Source organism: Chlorocebus sabaeus, chromosome 9 (assembly GCF_047675955.1).
Source record: "Chlorocebus sabaeus isolate Y175 chromosome 9, mChlSab1.0.hap1, whole genome shotgun sequence".
Lineage (NCBI taxonomy): Eukaryota > Metazoa > Chordata > Mammalia > Primates > Cercopithecidae > Chlorocebus > Chlorocebus sabaeus.
The window spans coordinates 72578713-72590939 of record NC_132912.1 but is presented as its reverse complement, the minus strand read 5'-3'; the positions used below and the strand labels follow the sequence as shown (position 1 = coordinate 72590939).

The window sequence follows — 12227 nt, the reverse complement described above, 5'->3', positions numbered from 1 at the left end:
GTGGACAAATGGGATTACATTAAATTAAAAAACTTCTACACAGTAAAGGAAATAGTCAACAAACAGAATGTGAGAAAATATTTGCAAACTAATCATCTGACAAGGATTAATAACCAGAATATATAAGGAGCTGCAACAATTCTATAGAAAAAAAATGTAATAATCCAATTTAAAAAATGGACAAAAGACTTGAATAGACATTCCTCAAAAGAAGACATAAAATACTAAACAGGTGGCCTGGTGCAGTGGCTCATGCCTGTAATCCCAGCATTTTGGGAGGCTGAGGAGGGTGGATCACCTGAGCTCAGGAGTTCGAGACCAGCCTGGGCAACACAGTGAAACCCTATCTCTACTAAAACACAAAAAATTAGCTGAGTGTGGTGGCATGAGCCTGTAGTCCCAGCTACTTGGGAGGCTGAGGCAGGAGAATTGCTTGAACCCAGGAAGTGGAGGTTGCAGTGAGTCAAAAAACAAACAAACAAACAAAAACGGGCATATGAAAAGGTGCTCAACACCACTGATCACCAGAGAAATGCAAATCAAAACTACAGTAAGATATCTCACCCCAGTTAAAATGGCTTTTATCCAAAAGACAGGCAATAACAGACGCTGGCAAGGATGTGGACTAAAGGGAACCATCATACATTGTTGGTGAGAATGTAAATTAGTACAACCATTACGGAGAACAATTTGGAGGTTCCTCAAAAACCTAACAATAGAGCTACCACGTGATCCAGCAATCCTATTGCTGAGGACCTACCCAAAATAAAGGAAAACAGTATATCATAGAGATATTTGCACTACCAGGTTTATTGCTACACTGTTCATAACTGCCAAGATTTGGAAGCAATCTAAGTGTCCATCAATAGATGAATGAATAAGGCTGGGCACAGTGGCTCATGCCTGTAACCCCAGCACTTTGGGATGCCAAGGTGGGCAGATCATGAGGTCAGGAGATCGAGACCATCCTGGCCAACATGGTGAAACCCCGTCTCTACTAAAAATACAAAAATTAACCAGGTGTGGTGGTATATGCCTGTAATCCCAGCTACTTGGGAGGCTGAAGCAGAAGAATTGCTTGAACCTGGGAGATGGAGGTTGCGGTGAGCCGAGATTGTGCCACTGCACTCTAGCCTGGTGACAGAGCGAGATTCCATCTCAAAAAAAAAAAAAAAAAAAAAAAGGAAGAATAAAGAAAATGTGGTATTTATACACAATGGAGTACTATCTTGGCCAGGTTTAGTGGCTCACACCCGTAATCCCAGCACTTTGGGAGGCTGAGGCAGGTGGATCATTTGAGGCCAGGAGTTCGAGACCAGCCTGGCCAACATGGTGAAACCCTATCTCTACTAAAAATACAAAAAATTAGCCAGTTGTGGTGGCAGATACCTGTAGTCCCAGCTACTCAGGAGGCTGAGGCAGAGAACTGCTTGAACCTGAGAGGTAGAGGCTACAGTGAGCTGAGATCACGCCACTGTACTCCAGCCTGGGTGACAGAGCAAGACTCCATCTCAAAAAAAAAAAAAAAAAAAAATGACATTCCTGTCATGTGCAACAATATGGACAAAACTGGAGGACATTATTTAAGTGAAATAAGCCAGGCACAGAGATAAATATCGCATGTTCTCACTTATTTGTAGGATGTAAAAATCAAAACAATTTATCTAATGGAGACATAGAGAAGAAGAATGGTTGCCAGAAGTGGGAAGGGTAGTGGGGAGGCAGGGGCATGGGTGAGGTTGGGATGGCTAATAGATAAAACAAAACAAAACAAACAAACAACAACAACAACAAAAGAATGAATAAGACCTAGATTTTTCTTTTTTTGCGACAGAGTCTCACTCTATTGCCCAGGCTGGAGTACAATGGCATGATTTCGACTTACTGCAACCTCCACCTCCTGGGTTCAAGCAATTCTCCTGCCTCAGCCTTCTGAACAGTTGGTATTACAGACAAGTGCCACCACACTCAGGTAATTCTTGTAAGTTTTAGTAGAGATGGTGTTTCGCCATATTGACCAGGTTGGTCTTGAACTCCTGACCTCAAGTGATCCACTGGCCTCGGCCTCCCAAAGTGCTGAGGTTACAGGTGTGAACCACCACACCCGGCCAAACCTAGGATTTGATAGCACACCTCATGTACCCCATAAAGATATACCTACTATGTACCCACACAAATTAAGAATTAAAGAAAAATTAAAGAAACGCAACCAGTGTTTGTAGTTTGTGTATCTTGCTGATACGATATATAAGTTTTTGAAAATAAATGTTAATGTTAGAATAAAAATAATTTATTTGCATGGTAGGTAAGGTTCAACAAGCCATCATTTTCTCTGGGAAGTCTTTCTTAGTCCTTCATAGTTACATGCCCTTCCAAGTGTTCTCATAGCACTCTGCATTCTCCCTAGTACTTACCATGCTGTAACATAAAGACCAAAAAGTTTATACAATCTCTCAACACTGTAAAGTCAAAAAGGGCAGAAATCACGTCTTTTCTTTATCACGACATCCCTAATATCTAATATAATAATAAGCACATAGTAGGCACTCAATATTTGCAAAATGAATTTTAAAAAGAAGTCACATGGTAGAAGTTCAAAACAACTTATATGTTTAGGATTATTGCCTAAATGTACAAAATAAAATCTATGTAAGTTTGATTATAACACTTATTTCACATTTTAATTAAAGTTTAGTATTCTTGCTTTAAAACCTCAGTTCGAGGGTGGTTATAGTGAGTATGTTTTATCTGTTTGGTTTTATTTAAGGGTTCTGCATAAAATAGTTTGAAAATCACTGATTTAGATCAGCACAAATATGTAGCAACTAGGCTAGACAGACCAAGTAAGGCTTCTCTTTTGGCATACCAGCATGTCTATAATGTCTATAAGTGGAACTCAGAAACTACTAAATAACCCAATTAGTTGCCAGTAAACTCATTTAGCTGACAATACATCCATTCCTGACAGCAGGTACCAAAGGTATTTTCTTATGATGCCATTTGGAGAACTGAAAACGATTTTTAATTCAAAAACTTTCCAAAGGACATGACATATGGGAGGAACAAGTGCATCCATAAATCCTGAAATGAATAGGGAACACAAAGTCCAGTTCTCTAGTTCATAATTATGCTCCAGGGTTAGAGAAAGAAGAATACTGAGGACATTCCCCTTAATTCTTAACCACAGAGCAGAGGGAAGGAATATAGGCAGCTGTCAGATACAAGGTGTCTTTGAATAAACAAGTTTTGATAGTAATAGCTTTCTTGAATGATACAAATGAATCGTCCCTCATAGTTCGTATCTACAGATACCTATTTATGGCAGAGTAGGATGAAGCAAAGTTTCCTCTAAGGCATAGAAGAAAGATAATTCACTGCTCTAAAGCCTCCCAAAAAGAGATGCTTAAGAAAGTCATACCAGTATCATACTGCTTTTGACTAAGTAACTACTATAAACAAGAACCCAATTTCCTCCTAACCCAATACTTTCTTCAAGTCAAAAGTAGTGGTTTTCCATCCAAATGGTGGTGGTAACAAAATCACTGTCTTATGAATATATAATAACTTACGTATACTGTATTATTAATTTTTTTGAGACAGTCTCACTCTTTCACCCAGGCTGGAGTGCAGTGGTGTGATCTCAGTTCACTGCAACCTCCGCCTCCTGGGTTCAAGTGATTCTCTTGCTTCAGCCTCCCGGGTAGTTGGAATTACAGGCATGCACCACAATACCCGGCTAATTTTTTTTGTATTTTTAGTAGAGACAGGGTTTCACCATGTTGGCCAGATTGGTCTTGAACTCCTGACCTCAAGTGATCCGCCTGCCTCACCACCAAAAGCGTTGGGATTACAGGCGTGAGCCATCATGCCCAGCCCATATTGTATAACTTAAACAATACATAAATCTTGGAAAACTATCAGGGCTGGTACTTCAATCCTTAGAGATAATTCTTCATTTGCATATGGGATAAAGAAAAAGACTTCTTCAAAATCACAGTGGTAGGAAGCAACATAGAGGGGTTAGAAATATGGTCTTTTTGATTCCTAGTCCAGCACCTATAACATACTACATGTGATCTAGAATATGAACTTCTAGCTCTAGGAGCATAAAATAAAATCAAACTCCCTTCTAAGCAGATTATACTACTATATCTGCTAATATAAGAACACTAGTAACAGCAGGGGATTTGTATTTGTATTTCAACTCTACTACTTACTTTGATGTGGACATTCATTTTTCCAGTCTATGAAAAGGAGCAAAATACCAACTATATAGGGTTTTAAAAGTTAAATATATCTAAAGAGTATTCACATGAACTACAGACAAAGGAGGTTCTAGTCCTACCTGTGGTTACCAAGCAATAAATGTTATTTTCCCTTCTCGTTCAACTAACAAGATGTGAAGATTCTAGCATTTAGAATGAGTCCATCAAAAAGGTCTCTGAAGATGAAACTCTATCAAGTTCTTCCTTAGTTGAGACTGAAGTTACTGAGCTAGGCAGGTAATTTAACTTGCTGAAGCCTGCCTGTAGTTTGAAAGAAAAAATGTTCAATTTCTCCCTTTTTCTTCCCCTTCCATTTTCTCGAGGTAAAAGACACAGCTAAGGAAAAAAAGTACTTTTTAAAGGGGGGAATAAAGATAAGCAGATAATGAAAGCACAGAATGAGTAATTATTTGGTAATAGGGTCCAGCTGAAAAGGAATTGTTCACCAAAGTAGTAGGACGAAGTCCAGATAAAAGAAACAATCTAATTAATCTCTCGAATCCTCGGCAAAAAGTACACAGAAAGGTAGAGACCCATCTCATGAAGTTAGAGAATCTTCTTAATAACTGTTTACTGCAGCCCTGGACCCTGATATGCTAAAAGAAAGCCTTGTTCTGGGTAAAGGCAAACGTAAGAATGACCTGTTTCCCTAGGAAATATATGGCTATGATTTCGTCAATCAAAATGAGGAGAAATGAGTTGTTTTTCTAGGAATCTTGGACACACTAAATACAAAAGAAAAAAGTAAGTCCAGAAAGTTAAGTATTTGAGAAAAACACCCAGGAGCTTCACTAAAATAGGAAAATAAATGGTCGGTAAAGGTTCTTTCTTAGACAAAGAACAGATGGATTATCTCCTTTATCCCTTTATTATTTACCTTAGTACTAGGCAAGAGGGTCTAAAAATGCAAAGAAGCTGTTAAGGACAAGAAACTAAAGATTAAAGGTTCATGTGGGTTTTTTAGTCATTCCATAGGTTAGAAACATATGCTTCTCCCTTAGGTCATGTCTCATCTAAATAGCAACTTGAGAAAACCAAATGGCATAACAGAGATATACCTACCAACTGTCAGGGATGAAATCCATCTTTAATGAAACAGCTCAGAGTCTACTTCTTCATATAACTTTGAACTGCTACAAGTGTAAAGGGTACTATTTCTTACACTGGGAAGAAGGGCAGGGAAGAACAATAGGCAAATTAATGAATTACATATGTTTCCAATTTTAAATTAGTCATTTGTTTCAAATGAAATGTTCTACTTTAATTGAGGTCATTAGTACCCTATAGCAAAAGAACACAAGTTTACATGTTCATAATCACAACTAGGACCCAATCTCTTTCATAGGATAACCACCTATAGCTAACAAAAACCATATAATGCAAACTAACAAATTATATTTTTCATATGGAAATACAAGGAGAATTCTAACTCATTAGTATGTTATTATTCTGCCCAACTATGGATAAGTTATCTATACATGCCTAACAAAGTCAGATAAGACCAGAGCTCCAAAGGACAGGTTTATTACTTCTTTTAAGAGAAAGTATAGATAACATTTCCAAATTTCTATAATATACATTGTTTTTGCCAATAATGTTAAAATGAACATTACCAATCTGTCAATAGGAATGGGGAAAGAGGAAAATAAAGGAACAATTGGACATACCCTATGCAGTATTTCTAAAACCTTTAATGCAGTATGAAGAAAACTGTTGAAAATTCTTCTTTCAGAAGGGGGAATACCGATCTTGTAGAGTTTCAAAAGATGTACCACAACTTCCTTAAAAAGTTCTACTATCTTGAGGAACAGTGGAGGTTCAAGTACTGACCACCAGTTTTCTGTTATTAAAAAGTGAACATGCAAATAAAATGAATTTTTTAAAAAATCACAATTTTCAAAATCATACTGACTTTTTTTCTGAAGCAGTAGTTGTTAACCCTTAGAATACCCCAGAAAGAGCATATAACACAATATCTTATGTAACATTTCTAAGGTTTATAAACCCCCCTGATCAAGTTAAACAATATTGTCCTAAAAGCTCTCAAAAGCAAAAATAAAGTATGAAAGTCTTGTTGAATTTATATTCTTGGTTTCCTAAATTATATTAAAAACTCACCACTATACCTAATATTAAAACCCATTATTTAAAAATGTTTTGCAAATTACAATTTCAATTTTTAAACAAAACATCCTTTAAATTGTATTGCTCTAATACTAAAGGATCTTTCTAAGTTTTATCTTTCAATTTAATATATGGTTGAAATATTGTGAACCACTACCTTTAAAATGCAAGGTACTCCTGAAGATCAAATACAGAAGCTGAACAATGTAAAGTGTAACATATGGGTCCTTCCCCACATTCACTATTTGTAGTTACTAAGTACAAACACTTCAATCCTATGAAGCAGGCAGAAAGAATACAAAAACTTCTGACAACAGGAAAGCAATACTCATAAGTCCCTGCTTGACTCTTTTTCCCTCAGATTCCCATATTCTACCCCTGGCTCGTTGCTTCCTCCATTTACCCTCAGCCTTAAAGTTCTTGTACTGATATTATTACTTCTATATATCTTAGCTCCACATATCTAACAAATACCATTAGCAAGAAAAGCACTGTGTTAACTGTAGCAAAAAAATTATAAGGGCCAGGAGACAGAGATAAAATCTAGACAATTAGAAAAATTAAAGTGAGCAAACTTTAGGCCAAAAAACCAGAGCGGTAAGAGATAGAAGTGCAAGATCAGATGAGCAATATAGTCCAGTCTATAGGCAGAAAAATAAAATCAAATATCATGAAATTAGCAAGTGAAGGAAACATAAGATAAAGGGCTTATATCAAAGTTCCAAGAAGATTTAAAGCCCATGTTTGTTCAGTTTTAATTGTTCCTCCTCCTTTACTTCTTTAATAGCAAAATTATACTAAAGGCGATGAGGGAAAGGAATACGGGTAACAGTTTTTAACTTTCCTAATACTGTCTCTGCTGTTATGTTTGATTAAACTTCTATATCTAACATGTTTTTCTTTCAAAAACTCCAACAACTAGAATCAAATGACTAGACATAAGCAAGAAAAGGAAAAACAGGTTCATTTTCCCCCTAAGACAGTGTCAAATAAGCAGGACAGCAGAATTGCAAATGGCAAAATAACTTATGAGCATTATTTAAAGACAAAAGGTTTCAAAAGAAAAAATATTAGAATTCTTACCAAGTACTTTCAGTGGTGCCTTTTCTAGGTTCACAAGAGCTGTACCAAAGGGAATTGCTATTGTTGTAAAATTGTTGGAATCACTCATCAGGGGACATTCTGGTAGAGTAAGATAAAACCTCAATGCTTCAACATCAGGTAAGGAGCTAGTCAGTTTAGGAATAAGATTCTTTTCCAAACTAGCTGCCACCTATATTTTGACAAAAAGTAAAACCTACTTCATTTAAAATGAATACACTTTCACAGAAAAAAAAAAAAAGGAAGGCAGGAAGAAAAGAAAGAAAAGGAAAATTTTGCACTACAGCAAACATGAAATGGTGAAGAAGAAAAAAGAAAGACAACATCTTACAATGAATATACTTTGGAGCACAATGAAAAGTAATGCTTAAGCATTGCTTGGAGAATTTTAAAAACCATGTGTACAAGTCTCAATTTAAACTCTCTACCTCTATAACTATACACAAACTTAAGCAACATGGTAATATTAAGTAATTCAGGGTCTGCTTCAAACATCTGAAAAGATTTATAGATCTTTGACAGCTAAATTACAAATGCTTTAAAATAAAATTTTATTTTAAAAGCACATCATAAGAGTGTGAAACTGCAAAGTAAATTAGGCTATAAACGTATAACATAAAACAAAACAAAAAAAATCAACAGATAATACTGTAAATATAATACTTTAAAAAACAGACCTGCTGAGATATCTGCGGATGATCAGGTTGTATAAGTTTGTGGAATAAAAGCCTAGCAGCATTCATATCAACCCCTGAAAATCTGGTACCTGTTCTATAGTGATCATCATTGCTAAAAAAAAGAAAAGAAATTAAAAAAAAAGAATAAAAATTTAAAATTATTTCATTTTTTAATTTGATATACTATTTAAGACAATAAATTTGAGAATTCCAGCATATTAAAGAATTGCCACTTACCTAACAGCTAAAAAACTTCCATTTAGGCAACCAGAGGAAGAAAATGTTCCATCTATCTCACTAAAAAATTTAAAAAAAAAAATTTTTTTAATCACAGAATTAGAAATTTGTTAACCCTTTCTTAAAAAAGAATTAAAATGAAAAATCTAATATTTAATGCTACAGAGCACTCCTCTAACACCGAATTAGATGAATCAGAATTACATAAATTGCTAAAGAGTGATAAAATGATACTTGATAAAGGTAATACTGTTTATGCTAGACTTTCTCAAATATTACTTTCATCCATTTATCAAACAAATGCTATCTGCTTTAAAACATGGAATTTTAAAAATTAAATGTTTATGTTCATGTAAAAAGTTTTTAATTTTAAAAAATATTAAACATTTTATATTGGCAGTGAGCCTAATCTGGGATATCTTTGGGATTTTCAGAAAAATTATAGTTTTGGAAAACAATCTAGAAAAACAAAACAGCTTTTCAAATACAACCCATCGGCCGGGCGCGGTGGCTCAAGCCTGTAATCCCAGCACTTTGGGAGGCCGAGACGGGCGGATCATGAGGTCAGGAGATCGAGACCATCCTGGCTAACACGGTGAAACCCGTCTCTACTAACCATACAAAAAAACTAGCCGGGCGAAGTGGTGGGTGCCTGTAGTCCCAGCTACTCGGGAGGCTGAGGCAGGAGAATGGCGTGAACCCGAGAGGAGGAGCTTGCAGTGAGCTGAGATCCGGCCACTGCACTCCAGCCTGGGTGACACAGCAAGACTCCATCTCAAAAAAAAAAAAAAAAAAAACAATACAACCCATCATCCCAAATACCAACAAAAAACAAGTAACAACATCTTAAGTGATACTAGACAAGTTAACAAAATATTCAAGGAAGAAATAATATTCAAGTCTTCCAGAAAGTATAAAAGTTAAGATAGTGACCATTGTGAAACTAGAAGGAACACATTTCAAGGCCAATCCTAAAATGGCTATATTAAATATTTTACGTTATCATTTAACATATCTCTATGTACATGAAAGAACTACAACTTATACATATTTATTTAAGATCTTTAAAAATATGCATGGATTTTTTTTTTTTTGGAGACAAGTTCTCACTTTGTTGCCCAGGTTACAGTGCAATGGTGTTAATCTCAGCTCACTGCACCCTCAACCTCCTGGGCTCAGGTGATCCTCCCACCTCAGCCTCCCAAGTAGCTGAGACCACAGGTGTGCACCACTATGCTCAGTTAATTGTACTTTTTTGTAGAGACAAGGTTTTGCCATGTTGCCCAGGCTGGTCTCCAATTCCTGGGCTCAGGCAATCTGTCTGCCTCAGCCTTCCAAAGTGCTGGGATTACAGGCAGGAGCCACCGTGCCAGGCCCAAAATGCTTTTCTTACTTGGCTATCTCCACAGGAAACCTTCCAGAAGGATAGCTCAGCCATTTCTGAATTAGAACTTCATTCACTGTCCAGATCTGCTTTGTAGGATCGGGACATCTGAAGTCATCTGGTGGCCCACAGTTCTAAATTTTCAAATAAGATTAGTCAGAGGGAGGAGATATTATATATAACTCAAAAACCAAGAAATTCCCACTATATATTTGTTTTTAAAACAGAATTAAATCTCTACTGAACATCTGAAACAAAAACCTGTCAAATAGATCAGAAAAAATTTATTTTTAGACTTGACAGGAAAAAAACTAAGGCAATTACTTTGTAATATATAAAGAACATTAATAATGGGTTTTTTTAATTTGTCAAAATTATTGGAGCTAAGTAATTATTTACATGACTATATTATTACCTGGGGATTAGAGTAATGTGAAAAGCTTTGATCTCCCCCTGAGAAAATTCTTTTTACACAGAAATATTCTTCAGAATCTGTAATAAAAATGTAAAAAATTAAAAGCCAAGATTTATACAACATATTTCAGAGCATCAATATGCCATTAGATTTTCACATAATCATCTTATTTAATAAGGCCTCCCATTCGTGGACTTCATGGTATAAAGTGACTTGAAATATTCTGACTGCTATGGGGATAAGACTGACCAAATGATGAACATTAAACAATCCCACAAGCATAAGCAGCATTTGGTGAAGCTTACAAGCCTTTCTTCTGCTTTGCACCAAGAAAGAAAAAAAAAGTTTTCTAATCTGCATCTCAGTATATTTCAGTTTAAACCAAAGATGATTAAATAAAAAAAAAAAAAGAATGAAAGCTATAAAAGATAGCCATAAGGAAATAAAAATTAAGAATATTTATTCTTGGCGAGGCACAGTGGCTCACATCTGTAATCCCAGCACTTTGGGAGACTGAGGCGGGAGGATCATTTGAGGTCAGGAATTCGAGGCCAGCCTGGCCAATATAGTGAAACCCCATCTCTACTAAAAATACAAAAATTAGCCAAGTATGGTGGTGTGTGCCTGTAATCCCAGCTACTTGGGAGACTGAGACAGGAGAATCGCTTGAACCTAGGAGGTGGAGGTTGCAGTTAGCTGACATTGCCCCACTGCACTCCAGCCTGGGTCAGAGAGTAAGACTCCATCTTTAAAAAAAAAAAAAAGAATATTTATTTTTGAACTGGGCTACAGTGGCACGTGCCTGTAGTCCCAGCTACTTGGGAAGGTGAGGCAGGAGGATGGCTTGAGCCCAGTTCAAAGCTGCAGTATGCTATGACTGCATCTGTGAATAGTCACTGCACTCCAGCAAGGGCAACATAGCAAGACCCATCTCTTAAAAAAAAAAAATTATTCTTAAAAAGAAACAAACAAAAATTAAAACTTCTAGAGTAAATACTCCATAATGCAAAACTACTTTTTTTTCAATATAGGTGTACAAGGTAATACATACAGCTCATACAGCTCTTTGTTGGCAGCTATTTGTCAGTAAAAACCAAATTAGGCCCCAAAGTGTATACATTAACACGCACATTTATTAGGAATAAGGAAAGGGCAATAAAGTTTCTTTTGAAAAAGATATTCCAGGCCTCCTCCTTCTTTTCTTCTGCTCCCCAAACTGGAAAGAGTATCTATTACCAAAAATATTGCTGGGCTAGTACACAGTCTATCTCTGTTAACCTACTCCCATCCCTTAGTTGACTAATTCTTCACCTTGTATTATTTGTGACCATGGCTGCTATAGAATTATCCATTCTTTTCAAGGAAATGACCATATGTTAATTTCCTTGATTATTTCCTACAACCAAGCACAATGTTTTATTTGTAAAAGAAATCAGTAAAAACCTGTCCATACAAATATACAATTTTTATCTAGGTTATACCAAAAATGAGCTTCAGAGTTTAGAACGATAATTTCATAATTACTATCAAATTTTCCGGAAGTTACAAGAATGCCCTGAGGCCAAAACAACTTTTAAAAATAAAAGGGTAAATCTCTATTAAATAAGCCAATTGTTCAACCTAAAATCTTTTTTCTACATAATTCTCACAAATCTACATGGAATTGCTCATTTCCTCAAAAGATTTAGCAGGATGTTATTTATTTACTCTTAAAAGGCAACTGCCCTCTATAAACAATTCCCTACAGGATGGTTGACTAATCTACAATACATGAATGGGTTTCTGGAGGCTGAGTTAGGTACCAAAAGTTAAGTTTCCTTAATTTCCTTTTTAAATTTTATTTGTTTATTTATTTATTTATTTAAGAGATTGAGTTTCGCTCTTGTCCCCCAGGCTGGAGTGCAGTGATGCGATCTCGGTTCACTGCAACCTCCACCTCCCAAGTTCAAGCGATTCTCCCACCTCAGCCTCCCAATTAGCTGGGGTTACAGGCATGGGCCACCACCTCTGGCTAATTCTGTATT

The 12227-nt window shown here is 36.1% G+C and overlaps 1 protein-coding gene across 7 annotated transcripts in view; it reads right to left on the bottom strand.

Annotated features, from left to right (window-relative positions):
• Positions 1-12227, bottom strand: part of HERC4 (HECT and RLD domain containing E3 ubiquitin protein ligase 4) — a 149232-nt gene that overhangs the window by 61235 nt on the left and 75770 nt on the right. For all 7 annotated transcript variants that reach the window (XM_073019103.1, XM_073019106.1, XM_007963290.3 and 4 more), the window contains 6 exons: positions 10204-10280; positions 9798-9922; positions 8405-8464; positions 8168-8279; positions 7473-7662; positions 5933-6105 (listed from right to left, as the gene is read on the bottom strand). In XM_073019103.1, the coding sequence (XP_072875204.1) occupies positions 5933-6105; positions 7473-7662; positions 8168-8279; positions 8405-8464; positions 9798-9922; positions 10204-10280 (737 nt within the window). The remainder of the gene's footprint in view (positions 1-5932; positions 6106-7472; positions 7663-8167; positions 8280-8404; positions 8465-9797; positions 9923-10203; positions 10281-12227) is intronic.